This window comes from Lissotriton vulgaris, chromosome 7 (genome assembly GCF_964263255.1).
Source record: "Lissotriton vulgaris chromosome 7, aLisVul1.2, whole genome shotgun sequence".
NCBI classification, from domain to species: Eukaryota; Metazoa; Chordata; class Amphibia; order Caudata; family Salamandridae; genus Lissotriton; species Lissotriton vulgaris.
The window spans coordinates 101,685,046-101,702,558 of record NC_141695.1 but is presented as its reverse complement, the minus strand read 5'-3'; the positions used below and the strand labels follow the sequence as shown (position 1 = coordinate 101,702,558).

Genomic DNA, 17,513 nt, shown 5'->3' with positions numbered 1-17,513 from the left:
TCACATTTTTATATTAATATATATTTAATGATATTTCTTCGAATGACGAAATAATATGATTATGTAAACTATTGAAACTACACATACAAACTATTTCTGTCCCTCCAACACTACACTATCTTCACTCTGTCTACCTTCTTTCACCGTAATCACTTTGAACCACCTATACCTCTCACTATTCCTAACTATTCTCCTCAACCCACACTCAACTTCCCTCCTTTCTTCTTTTTTCTTTTCTCTTTCTCCCTCCTTTTTCTTCCCTCTTTTTTTCTCTCCTTTCTCGTCTTTCCCTACTCCCCTTCCTTTTTCTCTTTTTTCTCTATTGCTTCTCTCTTCTCTTTTTCTTCTCTTTTCTTCTCTTCCTTAACTTCTTCACTTCTCCTGTCTTATTACACTATTGCAAGACACCTTTTTACTTTGTCACTCACTAACACAGCCCTGAAGAAGCCCCAGGCCTGCTGGCCATTCAGGGGTGAAACACGTGTTGGCTGTTCACTTGACGTGCCAATAAATATACTTTGCACAAACCAATGCGATTGATTGGAATTATTCCAAAGAAGCAACATTTAAATCTTCAAACCCCAGCACCACTCTTTTATTCTCAATTTAAACAAGGGGGTGAGGGGTGTCCCCCTGCTGAGGGCAGAAGTATACACAGATTGGAAGCTCATTGAATTGGCCAGTAAGGGTTTGTGATCTTTTTACCCCTTTTACCTGTGCATTCTGTCACAAGATGCATGGATATTACAGATGAAACAAGGTTTTCCTCTGGAGTTTTATCAGACTCCTCAACAAGATTCTTACCCACGACAACTTGGTTTTCCACATCCCAAATGTGTTTGTATAGATTCAGAAATAGAGGAATTGCAGCAGAAACGCGCGGTAGCTTATTGCCACAATGAGGCCAACAGTTTTTGCAGCAAAGTCTTCTTGGCTCAAAAGAAGGGAGGTGGTCACAGATTGTTTGATTGTTTTTAAACCTAAGAGAGTTAAATCAATTCATACTATACAAACATTTCAAGATGGAAGGTATCCATCTTTTAGCAGATCTACTGAAGAAAGGAGATTAGCTGGTCCATTTGGACCTCAAGGATGCCTATCTGACAATTCCCATCTTCCTCCTCACCGCTGTTTCCTGCAATTCCTGTGGAAGAACCAGTGGCTGGAATATTTGGCCCTTCCTTTCGGGATTTCCAGGGCTCCATGGTGTTTCACCAAAGTGATGAAGCCGGTGATAGGCAATCTGAGCGAACAGGGAATTTGCATGATAATGTACCTGTACGATATAATTATCATGGCTCAGACACAAACTTTAGTCAATTTGCACTTATAAATGGCAGTATCACTCTCGCAGAAATTGGGATTTTTCATCAACGAACCCAAGTTAGTCCTCTGCCCACCTCAGACAATAGAACTCCTCTGATTTGTCATAGATTCCCAGACAGCTCAACAAAAACTTCCCAGGTCAATATTGCGAGATCTGAAAAAAGAACTGACATCTGTTCAATCCAGACAGACAGTCTCTCTGAGGACAATTGCCACATTAGTGGGATTACTGGCTTCTTCAATTAGGACCATCTTTCCGGGCCCACTTTACTATCAGAGATTAAAAATCCAATACCTCCAGAAAGGACTGTCGTACACAGATCTGATTATATTGACACAGGAAGTGAGGGAGGATATTCAATGGTGGATAGGTCATGTAGATGTGTGGAATGACAGAGCCATCTTCAGCTCCCAACCAGAGGTGATAATAGACTCAGATGACAGCCGATTGGGGCTGGGTAGCGCGCTATGGAGACATCTTCACCGGAGGCAGGTGGTCACTCCAAGAACTATCTCTACACATCAACTGCCTGGAGTTGTTAGCAGGGTAGTTTGCAATACGGACACTCTCCCCCAAACAAGTCTCTTGTTGCATCCTATAAATACCAGCAGGCGGTACTTACAGGCATGCTAATTGAACTTGCTGAGGCATCCGAATACTACTGAACCCGAAATATGCTGTGATCTGTGCGGTCTGATCCTGAAATCACCCTAAAACTAACTTTGTGGCTGAGCATGGAGTCTGCTATGTTTACCAAAATGTCGGCCACCACTCTCCTTTAATCTCGCACCGGCGCCGTAGATTGCAGACCGGAGACTTAATCACGGCTTGGACAGGGGTGAGTGCGCCTGCGAAGTGTAGAACTTGTTGGTAAAGACATTCGTCGGTGAAAGACCCTAGATCTGCCCTATACAATATGCATATCTGTTCCATCGGGACATTAACCTGCGTACTCGGCCAATAGAAAATGGCGGCCCTGCATATATGAAACTCTTCATTGCAGCATTTATTACCATTTATTAACATTTTCCGAAATTGTTTCGAATGTTAACTGGCAACTGGCTGCTCTACTGTTTGGGAAGCAGCAGGGTGAACGGGAAGCGGTATGAGAGACGGCACGTCAATAAACAGGGTGTTTTGTATGTGTAGGATCGCGATCTCGGCATGGAGACCCTAAGTAACATCACAAGAGAGTACGTGCACGGCCCTAGTGAGGTGCTGGAATCTTTTATACAGAACTGTCCTGTGTATCCTGCCGGAAGTACTTGCAAGAGGCACAGGTCACCCAAGCGTTACTTTTTAAAGCAGACTGTTTGCTCTGCTGCTGAGCGAAGAATCGAAGCATCATGCCTTGAGCTGGTCTTGGAAGGAGAAAGACTGTGCAAGCCTGGTGACTGCCAAGCCGGAGTTTCTTTTTTTTTTTCTTCTTTGAAGCTGCAGTTCAATTTGGAAAGGAAGACTGAAAAACGCTCAGTCCCATTTACAGCCAGCTGGGCAATGCCTAGTTGTACTTGCAGGAGTATCAGAAAGCTTTGGAATACCGTCACCATGACTTAACACTGACCAGGTAGAACCAGTTTTCCTTGTCTTACTTTTACAAATGATAATAAAGACATTTCACTTACTTTTTTAAATCTAAGCTGGTATGACTCGTCCCCCCTGCCTGACTTCCAGGTGGCCGACTCAGTGAGACCCTCTGCGATGCTCTTTCCTCCCCTGGTCTATAATCATTGATCATGGTCGGGACCTCAACCAGCCTTCACCCGTCCCTGTTTGCACCCACCCACCAGGACCTTTACTCTGCGAACTTCCCTCAACAGCTGAGACCTAGCCATTTTGACTGAAGCCCAGAGGAGCTACCTCGCGAGCTAGATAGAGAAGGACTTTGGATTCCCTCCTTTTCTATCACCTACCTAGCCGGACTTTGGGCAAACTCTCTGCGTCTCTTCTGACCTTATCTCCCCTCTCCCTTCCCCTACATCCCAACCCCTCGCCACTCTACTCTTTCCAGCTCCTGACCTTTGCCCTCACCTGTCCTTGCCCTTAGTCCCCACCCTGTTTTTCTGTGAACATTTTCCCTCGCCACTTGAGACTTAGCTATTTTGTCTGATACCCGATAGAGTTACCTGGTTTAGCTAAAGGGGAGACGGGCCGTGGATTCCCTCCTTGGATGTCACCTACCCAGTCAGTCTTTAGACAGACTTCCTTTCATCTCTCCTGTCATCTCTTCCCTCATACTCCCTCTTCTCACCTCCGCTTCCCCCTCCACTATTTTTTTCTCTCCTTTCTCTCCTCTCTTAATGTATTGCTTATTTTTTTACGAAATGTGTAATTGTGATCAGTTTCTGTTACATTTTGGAACCTAATGATACCTTCGGGTCTAGCCAGCGCTATATAAAACTCTTTAGATAAATAAATAATCCTCCTCAGGATGGACAATATCTCGGCGGTGAGATATATCAACAATTTGGGAGGCACAAGGTCGTCCCTTCTGGTGGGGATAGCCAAAGACTTTTGCCACTATTGCCTGAATCATCAGATATTGGTAAAATCGGAATATGTCACGGACCAAGCCAATACAGTAGCGGATTAGAATTCCAGATACCTGACGGACTACAGTGACTCGCAACTCCACACTCACCTGTTCCAATGGATACAGGCAGTGTGAGGTCCTTGCAAAATAGATCTGTTTGTCTCCCGATTGAATTGAAAACTACAAGCTTTCTTCAGTTGGAGGCCCTACTCACTACCTAGAGCGATGGACGCTTTTTCCCAAGACTGGTCAATGACTCTGAACAATGCCTTTCCCTCATTCATTCTAATTCCCAGAATGGCAACCCAGATATCCCTATAGGAGGCGGAGCTGGTTTTGGTGACACCTCTGTAGAAATCGCAACCTAAGTTCCCAATTCTGTTGGAAATGACCTGCAAATGTCCCAGTAGGTAATGGTCATTGCAGTTATCCTTGATGGCATGGAGGCTTTTTAGCAACAATGGGAAATGCCAGGTATTTCGGACAAGGCTTCCAAATTCATTCAACAAGCCTGGGCCCCTTCTACAAGCATAAGATATTCATCAGGTTAGCGTTGCTGGGTACGTTGGTGCCTGGAATGGCATGTGGATCCTGTGGGGGTGGAATTATCCCATTTTGTAAATTTTCTGTCAGACAAAGTTTCGGATGGTTTGTCTAATAGATCGGCAAATATTTTCCGATCGGCAATATCAGCGGGTCATAGGCAAGTGGATGGGAAACCGGTAGATATGCATCCAGTGGTGTGTAAGTTGCTTAAAGGCATCAGAGTGGCTAACCTGCCTAAACTGAAGAATTCATATTTATGGGACGTCTCTTTGGTCCTGGCTCTCTTTGACAGATAGCCAGATAATGCTCGGTTATCTAGAAAACAGTTGTCATTTAAGCTAGCCATGCTTTCGTGTCTATCTGCCTGCAGATGTTCCTCGGATGTGAGGGTCCTGGATCTTAAGGTAGAGTGTTTACTCCAGAAGGAGTTTCTTTTACTATTACTGGGAGGACAAAAACGTTTTCACGTTGCATATAGTATAATGCTTCTCCTAACAATGCTAAGCTGTGTGTAGTTCAATGCCTAAAAGCATATGAGGAATGTACACAACCCTTATGACCGGAGGGTTAATCACAATTGTTAATTGCATTGTAAAAAACGTTTAAACCAGTATCTTCGGCCACAATAGCCAGGTGGTTAAAATCAGTCATGAAAGAAGCGGGCTTTGTGTACGTGGAGCAATGGCCCCAAGTCTTTTATGTTAGGTTGAACCATTCAAGATATTATGAAATCTGCTGATTGGTCATCCATTTCTACAGCTAAATAATTTCATTTTAAACCAGTGGATAATATGACTTCTGTTGTTTTTGACAAGAGTTTAACTAGCTATAATTGGAGCCTCCGGTCCTGTAATAGAATAAAAAATGTACTACCATTCACATCAAGAGTTTTCAGTTCTATTAAGGACACAGAAGTAAGGATTATCCCACCCGATGGTAATTCAATGGTAGTTGTAATTCTCGTAATGAGTACCCACGGATATATTTAGCAGTTGTTTACAGATATTACGGGTTTTTCTTTTGAATTATTCTAGGTTCGGAAAAGAAAGAAGATTGATTCTGTCTTCTTCTGTTCAGACCTATTTCCACTGCATTTCCAGTTCCTGGTTGAGAGGTTGAGCTCATGTTGGATGATTGTCGAAAGTGGTATTGTTTGATGATTATGTTACCACTTTGGATGTAACACTATCGGAGCAAAGAAAGAGGCTCTTGGAAAAGAGATGGTGGCTCTTATAGGGTCTGCTGGGAAATGATTTGTTGTGAAGCATCATGGGAAATGTAGTTCTTTTACAATGTTAAAACATTTTCATTGGCTGCTGTGAGTTTTAAAGTGAAGAGAGAGCAGCAATAATCCTCGTTTCCATGTCCTTAATAGAATTGAAAATTCTTGGCGCGAATGCTAGCAAATGTTTTACTTTACAAGGAATATTCCTTATTCTACTGCTCTACCAGTGGTTCTAAGGGTAGAACCACATGCAGGAGACACCACAGAAGGGACTGTACAATTGTTTACCTTTGGTATATACTACGTAATTGTTAACCTAAGTCAGTATTCCCTTTTTAGCCAGAATGTTTTTTTTTAAATTAGCTGTAGTTCTTTCAAGCGAACTAGAATGAAGGGCCTGAGTCACAAAGTGCATTTTGGAGTAAGTCTTGCCTCAATGGCGTAGATCTCTGCACACTTGAGCATACTATTTTGTAGTGAATGTAGACAGAGGAACGAGGATAGTGATGGGAATATTAGAATATTTACACAAAAAGGGAATTAGTCAAGGAAAATTAGGGAAGAGTTTCGGAGGGACATGCAAACACTAAACACAAAGCCATAAGTGTAAGACCATTGGAAATCACAAAATCCACTTCTAAAGTTACATCCCTAAAAGTGTCAAAACACTCACAAATGAACTCCAGCCCAGGCTTAGAGCAAGTCGAGCACCACATATGCATTGCAACACTATTACGTAAAAAGTAATGGAGCCAGGAAAGTAAGCTAACACCCCAAAGGGAAATCATTTAAAATTAATTTTAGCTTTAAATTGCATTAATGTTTGTACTTTTTTCAACATAAAAATTAAATATAATTATGGATTAAGTGTATTTTCTATGATGCATTTAATTACCAAATACATTAATGTTTCTTAATAAGTATTTAAGCTAGATAATAGAGAACTTTTAACAACATTTACTTCAAACTAAACAAATAAAAATGTTGGTGAGATGGTTAATTGTTTTAATAAATTATTAAAAATGTATATTTAAAAATTAAATATTTCATTAAAGTGGGCTGCTAGGGATGTTTGTTTTAATCCCTATCCTGCACCGTTGAGCTTGGGTGTATCATCAGACCTTAACATGCACTTTGGCACTTTATACGTGGCAGCCACCTCGGGTTATGATAGGAATGTCTCTTTTTTAATTATGTTATATTTATCTTTTTATATTAGTGACATTATCTTTTATATGCTTGTATACGCCTTTTTTTACTAACAAATATTGTGTTATGTGAATGTAGGTCTCAATAATGTTTATGGCTTTTATCGACTAATATACTATTTTCGAGCTAGCCTAAGCTTGTAAAAATGTAATATTGCATTTAAGAACATGTATAATTTAATTTAAATTGAAATGTTTTATTTTATTAGTTTCCAGTAATTCATTATTTTAAATGACCATACATTTATAATAAAAAAAGATTTGGTTTTTTAATAAACTTTATTTCCACGTGGTTTTCTATAGGGAGGTCTCGGCCCCAGTAATGATCTCGACTAGCATGTGTAAAGTTACTAAGAGTAACTTGACACTCATAATTTCAGAAATAAGTCTACATCGAGTGGATAGCTACCTAGGTCTAGATCTACATCTGAGTAAATGTACTCATGTAAAGTTTCCTTTGGGAAATTAGCCCTTAATTTTTATGTAGTGTGATCTCCTTTGCAATTGCTTCTCATATATTGCTTTATGAGAATACCAGCTCTCATGTTGAGTGGTATCTCATTAATGTAATGTTGTGGAAGATGCACAATTGTCTATGCCCTGGGTAGTACATTCTACCATTTTTTGACTAATATATACGCCTTACTCATATGCTGTTTCTGTATTCCTCACAACCCCCTGTCAAGTACTCGGACCAATCACACACCGTACAGCACAAGGACATTTTCTTTAATTTGCTCCTCTGTAAATATGAAAAGAAAAGGAATGGAAGCTGAGTAACCTGTGCCGTTATAATGAACATGATCCCTAAATGTCACTTCTTATCACCTGTCTTAACACAACAGGGCTTCGCCTGACTGTGACTGGTTGAGATTGGGGACAAGTTGCGTATTTCAGAAACAACTTGCTGAAGATACTTTTGTTGCCATTTTCCTAATAGTACTACTACTTTTCCTGCAGTGGCACAAACCAACACTAATAGCGTGTTTTCATGCAATACTAAAACCACAATGTCGCCATTTCAAAGCACTGTGACTAGGAGATGCTATAAGAATGATCCCATCTCATAGCCCGTAAGCCAGACACAAATTTCAGCATCGCACCCTCAAATCTCTAACACGATTTACCAGCAGAGCTACTTGTCTGGGGCATAATGCTTTTCTTTTTTACTCAATAGTTTATAACCCCAGTAACAATTCATTCCATTCATTTTCCATCAACAGTTCATCCTACGCCATCTTGTCCTCTGCACTGGCATCAGCGTGGGCGGAAGTGCTATTACTTCCCAGAAAAAAAAGATGAGAAGAGCTGGAGCGCGAGCCATGAAGACTGCTCCTCCAGGGGCTCCCGCCTGGCGGTGATAGAGGACAAGGCCGAGCTGGTAAGGCATCAGTGATACAGGAGCAAACAAAGCTGGTAAGGCGTCAATGATACAGAAGCAGGGAGAACTGGTAAGGCATCAGTATGTATGTATGTATGTATGTAGGCATACTTATATAGCGCAGCTGTCACCCAAAGGGCATCCTGGCGCAGTGATAAGAAGCAGTCAGAGCTGGAAAGGCATCAGTGGTACAGGAGCAGGCCGAGCTGGTAAGGCACCAGTGATACAGAAGCAGGCAGAGCTGGTAAGGCATCAGTGGTACAGGAGCAGGCCGAGCTGGTAAGGCACCAGTGATACAGAAGCAGGCAGAGCTGGTAAGGCATCAGTGGTACAGGAGAAGGCAGAGCTGGTAAGGCATCAGTGGTACAGAAGCAGGTTAAATTAGTAAGGCACCAGGGATACAGGAGCAGACAGAGCTGGTAAGGCAACAGTGATACTTGAGCAGGCAGAGCTGTTAAGACATCAATGGTTTAGAAGCAGGCAGGGCTGGTAAGGCATCAGTGGTACAGAAGCAGACAGAGCTGGTAAGGCACCAGTGATACAGAAGCAGACAGAGCTGGTAAGGCATTAGTGATACAAGAGCAGGCAAAGCTGGTAAGGCACCAGTGATACAGGAGCAGGCTGAGCTGATAAGGAATCAGTAGTACAGGAGCATGCTGAGCTGGCGAGACACCAGGGATACAGTAGCAGGCTGAGCTGATAAGGCATCAGTAGTACAGGAGCATGCTGAGCTGGTGAGGCATCAGTGGTACATAAGCAGGCAAAACTGGTAAGTCACTAGTGATACAGGAGCAGGCAGAGATGGTAAGGCATCATTGGTATATGAGCAGGCTGAACTAGTAAGTCATCCATGATGCAGGAGAGGGCCGAGATGGCAGGCTTCAATTTTACATGAGCACGCTGACTATTAAGGCATTAGTAATGCTGGACCGGGAAGAGATGTGATGCTGGACCGGGAAGAGATGGAACGCTGAGCTGAGCCAAGCTGATCCTGGCCTTGTTTGCTGTGTAGACTGTCGGACTGCCGATACCAAATTCCGGTCTCCCGTACTTGCTGTCGGCAGCTGCCCTTCCCTTCCCTGACGGCTGCTGCACCTGTGCCCGAAACACCGCCCGAACGCCGCCGCATTTCTGCCCGCACCGCCTTGTTGTTTGCGGTTGGCGGTTGGCTGGCTGGCGGTTTGGAGGTGCTGGCTGTTATTCCGTGTGCAGTAGGACCGCAACCATCATAGCCCAGCAAGCAGACGCGGAGAGTGCTTGCTCGGCAGAACAAGGAACGCGGCAGGCGGGGAACACATGGGATAACGGAAGAGAGCGGAGAACAGAGTTGGAGGTGAGCCGCTGCAGCGCTCGCATCAGGGGGAGCGCTTCCGCAACTGGACCTGTGCCCCCCACCCTGGGGGGTCCCTGCCATCTCGCAGTTGCAGCGGGTGCTGTATAAACTGTGAACACTTCAGCCGGTCACGCTTAGGTGACAGCCGCGATTGTCAGCAGTAGTGTGCCCACCTGTGTCTGCCCTACCGTAAAACCACAGAGGGTCTAATTTAATCTGTCCGCTGCCTGCCTGCCTCTTTGCCACTACTAGCCACCATCAGACCACAGCCTCCATTGTGGAGGAGGAGTCACAACACGAACAGCGGTGCTGCGGAGGTACGGAGTAACGGTCGCAGCAGCTGCAGTAGCGTGTGTTGAAGAACGCCACGGGAGCAGAGCCTGGAAACCTAGCCTGGTCCCTCAGCCTCCCCCAGCCTCCCCCGCTTTGGCGGAGAAGTGAAGTTATCGGGCAGCTGTGAGGCAAGCTGTGAAGCTGAGGCTCTGCCTTGGAGCTGGCGTAGGCTAAAATATAAAGGAGTATGAAGGAGTATAAAGGAGTATAAAGGAGTGGACTGAAGTTTTTGAAACAAACTGAAGGCGGTAGCAACCGTGGTAGCGTAGTATGAGGCAACTATTTTATTTTTATTTTTAAATTTATTTGGGCATTTGTAAAGCGCCTGGTTACGCCACTGGCGTGTCCCCGCGCTGTGATAAGTGAAGTAGCTGCCCCCTCTCACAGAAGGCTACCTGCTGAAAAGATGAGTTTTAAGTTTTTTTCTGAACAGGAATTCGGATGGTTCTAGTCGCAGTTCCAAAGGAAGAGCATTCCAGCACCTGGGAGCAAGGTATCTGAAAGATCTGCCTCCCATACGTGCCTTTGATACTCTGGGGACCTTTAGCAGCCCAGTCTGCGAGGACCGTAGACTACGTGTGGGCTCGTAGTGTGTTACCAGACTCTGGAGCGGAGCAGGCGCTTTGCCGCTCAGAATGCGGTGGCATGTAGCAAGGGCCTTAAACTCCACTCTCCTCTCAATGGAAAGCCAGTGGAGGGTCCGCAAAGCTGGTTTGGTGGCTGACCTCCTAGGGAGCCTGAGTACAAGCCGCGCTGCAGCGTTTTGGAGGACTTGCAGGCGGCCCATGACCTGCCCGTAGCCCCCAGGTAGAGCAGGTTTCCATAGTCGAGTCGTGAGGTGACGAGGGCGTGCACCAGCGTCCTTCGAGCAGAGATAGGAAGAAGGTCTAACACTTTCCTTAAGGCTCTCAGGACACCGAAGCAAACCCCCGCCACCCGACTGACCTGGGGACCGAAGGCAAGGTCCTTGTCCAGCCACACGCCAAGGTTCCTGGCCTCACGGCAAGGAACGGGAACTTCACCCAGACAGGGCGGCCACCACGCCGACGACCACGCAGACGGCCCTCCCCCCACCCCTAGCCAAAAAATACAGCAGGAATGATTGGATTTTGAAGGTTTTTGAAGGCGGTAGAAGCTGCTGAAGGCCAGTTGTTATACCATTACCCGACTATCTTCAATCCTTCATTTTCCAGATTTTAATATCCGAAAAGCATTAAGTACATGCATTAAGTATAAGTATAAGTTATCCTGATGTCTCCTATGCAATGGTAAAACCAGACAGGGTTCTACGCTCACAATCAAAAGGGAATTCAGCGGTGACCCAGGAAGACAGTACGTTGAGAGACAAAAACTTGAAGCTGCAGAAAACTATTCGCCGTCGGAGAAACGGTGAGCATCTCGTACTTATTAAATCCTACCCATCGGTGTTGACTATGTTCTCAAAAGGGATAAGAAGTTCTAAGCGGGGTAAAGGCTCAATGGATGAGGAGAATAGGGAGAAGATAGGAAAAGAATCAATGGACACAAACGTAGTACCCGGGCCTAGTGTTGAATGCAATTCTATAAAATCAGAGGCACTTTACCCTGCCATAATTATATGTCAGAACAATGGAGGTGAATCTGGAGCAGTATTTCCTCCAGGAGAAGTAGATTTATGTCAAGCAGAAAGAGAGGGTAATACCATGGAAACGTAAACTGAAGGTGCTTTACTGTGGGTGGAAGGAGGGAGCCACCTCCGGGAGGCGAGTACTGAAAAAAAGGAAGTTCCACTATTATCTCCACTAGCTGATTTGGTAACCCTTATGGACAATACAAAAACGACACAGAGATCGGCGTGGAGCTGTCAATCCAAACCAGGTTTTGATCCTTTGCCTAGGACAGAGTGTGGGTTAGAATCTAGCCTTAACCCCGGGCAGTTGAAATCGGAGGATCTTACATTACCTGATATTGCTGTTCAAATAGAAAAGAACGTAGAACGATTGAAGCAGTTGAAAAAGCCGGGAATCTCAGAGACGGATTTAGTATTATCATCAGATAATCAAGTGAGCCCGCCACACACAGGAGCTCAAACACATATGCCAGCCATGTATAGTAGTACACCTACTAACTTAACTTTGGCTGGGGATTTGTTAGACCTTTCAGTGGAAAAGATATTGGGAGCTTCAGCGACTGAGGACAAATGTGTAGTGAACTCTTTGAACTCTCTGAATAAGAGTGAAAATGTTTTGCCTGGGGGGAACTTGGAGTTCTTTTTGAGATTGGAGAAGATTATGTCTGCAATTTTGTGCCTGTTGGAAAAAAGTATTTTAAATTCTGATCATATATTGGAAGTTCTTTCACCTATATTGATAGGGGTTCAAGATCTTACGCAGTATAAACAAGCCCTACTAATCCCGGAAAAGGCCCCTCCAGTATCCAGTCAAGTTGAGCAATTAAATAGTGGGATACATAACATGGGTACAAACTCAGTGGTGGGGGGTCTAAAAGAGCCTATCGAGAGTTCTGAAAGAGGTTCCCTTGCAAGGAACTTAATTCCGATTTACCTAATTCTAATCTTAAGGAATGTTACAAGGCTCCTAGTTCTGGGGAAAAGATAAAGATAGAGGTTTCCCCAGCTTTAAAACCGGTACGTCTTTTCCCAATCTTTAATAAAATCATTGCAAAAGATATAAGTCCACAGCCACTTGACGATGTATGCAATTCCCTAGCGTGCCCACCTGTGGGGGAGGCCTCCCTCGCAAGGAATGGAAATACTAAAAATGGCAGTAGGGGTTAGAAAAGGAATATGAAGAACCGTCGGTTACCAAAACGGAAACAGAAAAAACTACGGTTCCATCCCGAAAATAAAATTGGAATAAGTGACATATCCCTCTCCCTTGGAACTAAAAGGCCCGTGGCGCAACCTATATTGGAAAAGAGTCAAAGATATGGGCAGGAAAATGAACCTCAATGTGATAGTTCAATCAAAGATCTGCATGCCCCCCTTTCTCAAGAGGATAAGGAAGTTAGTCCTCAAACTATTGGCTTATTGAGTGACCTTAGTTTAGGGAGAAAGTTGGGTAATTCAAACAGCCCCGTAATAGACCCTATTGGAGCATCTGGAGGGGTATTCAAACACTCCAGTGGGCCAGTTTTACCTTTATTGAGTGCAGTATCTGGTCATGTTTTGGAAATGGGTCTAAAAACAATGTTGGTTGATAACAATAGGGGGGTGAGCCAAAACGTAACTCATTTATGGACCAATTAGGTATGAACATAACCAGGAATATTAATATAAGTACTAGGCAAGTGAACAAGGTTTTAATTTGTAGTTCTCTGTTTGATGACGAACCAATGCTACTGAATAGAAGCGCCCTCCTTAGACTCCTCTCTGAGATAGAGGCTCTGGGATTAATCACCACCAAAGACATAGAACTGGTATACTTAGATTGGAGTAGCTCCCCTCCTAGCACTATAGCCAATTTTTCCTCAAGTATAGTGTCAGCTCTTGTTTTAACAAACATTGATAGTTTCAGGAAAAGAGGAATAGACATCTCACCAAGTGTTGTCCCGGATAGAACTCTGATTAAAAATTCTGGAGTATGTCATCTGGAGCAAGGGATGAGTGGTACTGAGCACAAGGATGAAAATGCACACGTAAAGTTTGACGCCAAGGAAATAACGGTTGGAAGTAAAACAGGAGTAAGAGAAATCAGGCTTCCAACATTCAAGGTACAGGAGGCACCCAAAGCAGATGGGGATGATTAGGTGACAAAATGGAGTTGGGTTGCTGGTACCTTAAATGGGGTAAAAACATTGAGTATAAATTCCATAGAACGAGGGTAGCCAAGTGGGGAATTTTATCTCCTGGAATGTGGCGGGGATAGGGAATTCTTGTTATAAGCTCAAATCATTGGTTGAGATAAACCCCATGATTATCTGTCTCCAAGACACATGGGCCATGGAAGAGTTCCAGTTAAAGAATTATTATGTGTTTTGCAGTCTAGCAAAAAAATCCACAAAAGGGCATGCAAGCGGAGGCCTAGCTATTTTGCTCAGTAGTAATATAGCTTGGGACCCCGTGATATACAAATACCCATCAAATTGTTGCATTTGTGCAAAACTGAAATTAGGAAATGATAATTTAGGGAATGTAAAGTTTTTGTTTCTGGTAAATGTGTACATCCCCCCGGGGAGAGCATCCAATTCATTGGTTGACTCTATTTGCAGTTTTGTGCATAATTTGTGTAATATGGAAGAAAATGCGCATATATTGATGGTAGGGGATTTTAACGCTAAAATAAATAATAGTGCTGCAATAGTTTACTCTAATACAGATTTGGAGGAGGTGTGGGATATTCCAGAGCCTGTATTTCCGGCTCAGTTAAAATCTGATAAACGAGGCCTTTCCCTTTTACAAAACCTTAGGAATCTTGATTTAATATTTTTGAATGGTAGATTTCCAGAGGACTCACCCGCATCTTATACTTTTAATGGTACCTATAGTCAGTCTCTTATTGATTATATGGCAGTTTCCATTCAATTGTTTAGTGCGTGTAAACAATTTAAGCTGCTCCCCTCTACGATGAGTGACCATAATATTTTATTAGTACAGATGGTCATAAATACCGAGAAGCCCGAACGCTGGAATCAGAGGAAGGAAAATGTCACCTACTCCGTCAACAATGGCCGTACCTATTGGTCATATAAGGCACTGCCGAACTTCCAGAGGGTTTTTAAGAATATTGCATTTAGGCCTAGTCTAGAGACTCCGATTTTGAGGTATGAGAGAGTTTTGGCAGCAATCAGAAAATTGGGAAGAAAGAAAAAAGAGATGAGAACCTCCCCCACAGCATTAGTCTCATGGGAAATTAAAAAACTGAATAAAGAGATTAACGAGTTGATTAGACTCAAATTCAAAGCCCCTAGCTTAAAAAATCAGAGATAGATTCATAGACTTAAACAGGTACGGAACAGAAAAAAAGTATTAGATAGGAGGAAAGTAGAAGATGAAAAATGAACAACTCTTTGTGAAGTGTCCTTATCCGGGGACACCAGAAAGTATTGGGCATTGATAGCGAAATTTTGTGATGGTAGAGAAAAATCCAAACCCATTTTAATCTCCGAATCTGAATGGTCTACGTATATCTCCCAACTGTATGCCCCTAATCAATTATCTGACCAGTGTGAGGGAGTTCTTAAGTACTCAGAATTGGGGGTTGACGTAGGGGAACCAACAGTATTGGAAATTGTAGAGTATATTAAGGGATCAAGATACTCTGGGGCAATGGGACCAGATGATGTTCCAGTAGCCATAATAAAATAGGATTGTGAAGATTGGGCAACATTTTTACATCCATTGTTTGCATGTTGTTATGACACTGGAAACATCCTGTATTCCTGGAAAGGAAGTATATTGGTTCCTTTATATAAGAAGGGTCCAAGAAATTCCCCGTCTAGTTTCAGACAAATTTCCCTCTTAGAAGCAACGGGGAAACTGTTTGCGAAGAGTATTCTTGGCCATCTGCAAGAGTGGGCTTTTGGGAACAACCATATACCTCTGGAACAAACAGGATTTCGCAAGAATAGTGGCTCTCTGGACAACATTTCTGTTTTACAAACCTTAATTGAAAAATATCCTATGGGCCGAGGGGTCCCATTGTACACCGCTTTTATAGACTTCTCCACAGCGTTCGATAGGGTCGATAGGGGGACGCTGTGGAGGAAATCGGTGACAATGGGGACTTCAGGGAACCTTTTAAGATTAATAATTGCACTTCATTCCTTTACATGGACACAAGTATTATTGGGGGGATCCCGAAGCCTGTCAAGGAAAATATATACACACAACGGGCTAAAGCAGGGGTGCCTTTTGGCACCTCTACTTTTTTCTATTTATATTAATGATTTGCAGAGTAGTGTGGGACGGAGTAAAGGTGACCCTCCCCAATTAGGTCCTCTTAAATTAAGTTGTTTGTTGTATGCAGATCATGCAATAATAATGAATCTAACACCAATTGGGTTACAAAGAAGACTGAGGGAGTTGATTAAGTACACAGAGGAGCATTTTTTAAAAATAAATATTTTAAAGAGCAAAGTCATGATTTTTAGTTATCACGGGTGTAAAGTGAGAAAAAACCTGAGTTGGTTTTTGGAAAGGGAAAAACTTGAAGTTGTGAAATTTTATCCATATTTAGGAAAAATATTCTCAAACAGGTGCTCTGCTAGCAGACATATGGACCATTGCAAAGGGAAAGCTACTTCACAAGCATCTGCAATTAATTGCCTGTACATACAATGTAGGAAAAGACATTTCTCCCACATCATTGCGGTGTACAAAATAAAAATACCGCCAACATTGAATTACGCAAGTGAAATAGTAGATGAGTGTGAATGGGCCAAATTTGAGAAGGTGGAGGGAAAGATTTGGCGCCAAATATGTAATCTGAATTATGCTGTGCCAATAGCGGCACTTAGGCTCGAATTTGGTCTACTGTCAACATATGTGTTATCAATGGCTGCCTGTTTAAGATGGTGCAATGCTTTGAATAATAGCCCCGATAATCTACTGAGGGCAGCATTACACAGAGAAATATTCTTAAATATGAAGGGGAAAAGCATAATTTTTAGAAATTACACAAAGGCTTTAAGTATGTTCGGTATAGATAAGGAAGGGGCAGCAGTTTTATGTAAAACCGTGTTAAAACTGATAATTAAGAAGTCAATTTATGTGGTCTCTTGTGAAAGAGATATGATACTATGTTCATTGAATGGGAGGATGGACTGCATTGCGGGGAGTTCTATTGTCAAAAATCCTCAGCCATACGTTCTGTGGAACTTGGAACATGGTGTTCGCAGAGTTATTCTGTTGCTAAGATTGAATTTATTACCCCTAAGAGTTGTAACAGGTGCATGGGAGGGTATTCCCAAAAATGAAAGATTTTGTCGTCTGTGTAATTGTGGAATACAAGAATTGAATCATGTTTTGATTGTGTGCCCCGCACTTCACGCCATACGACGAAGATACTTAAGAATTGCTTTTTTAAAAGTATAATATTTATACAGCTGAACAAGCCCGTAATTGTCTTATGTCCCCTCCATCTGAACTGATGTGTTTTAAAAATTTTTGTTTTTTTAAAGAATTTTTAAATGCCTATTAGGATTGTAGGATTGTAATATTTTTAAGTGAACTGAAAGTTTGAAATACCTCAAGGTAACTTATCTTCATTTGCTGTTGTATCTGTTAAATGAAATTGCACTAAGCACTTGCACTTTTTTGTATGATATGTAAATAGTTGTTTAATGTTTTGGGGTTGAAATGTCTGTATAGCTGCTAGGGGAGAGTTGGTAATATCTTTGCCATATTTTGCACAGAGCATTTGCACTTTTCTATGTCAATGGTTTGTCTTTCCCTTCCGCTAAACTCGGATTACATCTGGTACTGTTTTGTGCGTGCAATTTTAAACTCAGGTATTTCTTATTAATTCCTCTGTGTACTTCTTTTTAAGGTTCTCCGTACTGCCCATACCGTGTTTCTAACTGAAAAAGACCTTTTGTATTGATATGACGTAGTCCAGTGTATAGTTTAGTCCATTGTAGGATAGGTCCTGTCCTTTAAGTATTGGGATTGTAGTATATAATTGTACTT

General features: G+C 42.7%; 1 protein-coding gene across 1 annotated transcript in view; it reads left to right on the top strand.

The window, feature by feature from the left end:
- The window catches only part of LOC147700910 (killer cell lectin-like receptor subfamily B member 1B allele A), a 439,368-nt gene that overhangs the window by 252,925 nt on the left and 168,930 nt on the right, over positions 1–17,513 (top strand). The window contains exon 4 of the mRNA XM_086928539.1: positions 8,054–8,220. Within this exon, the coding sequence (XP_086784665.1) occupies positions 8,054–8,220 (167 nt within the window). The remainder of the gene's footprint in view (positions 1–8,053; positions 8,221–17,513) is intronic.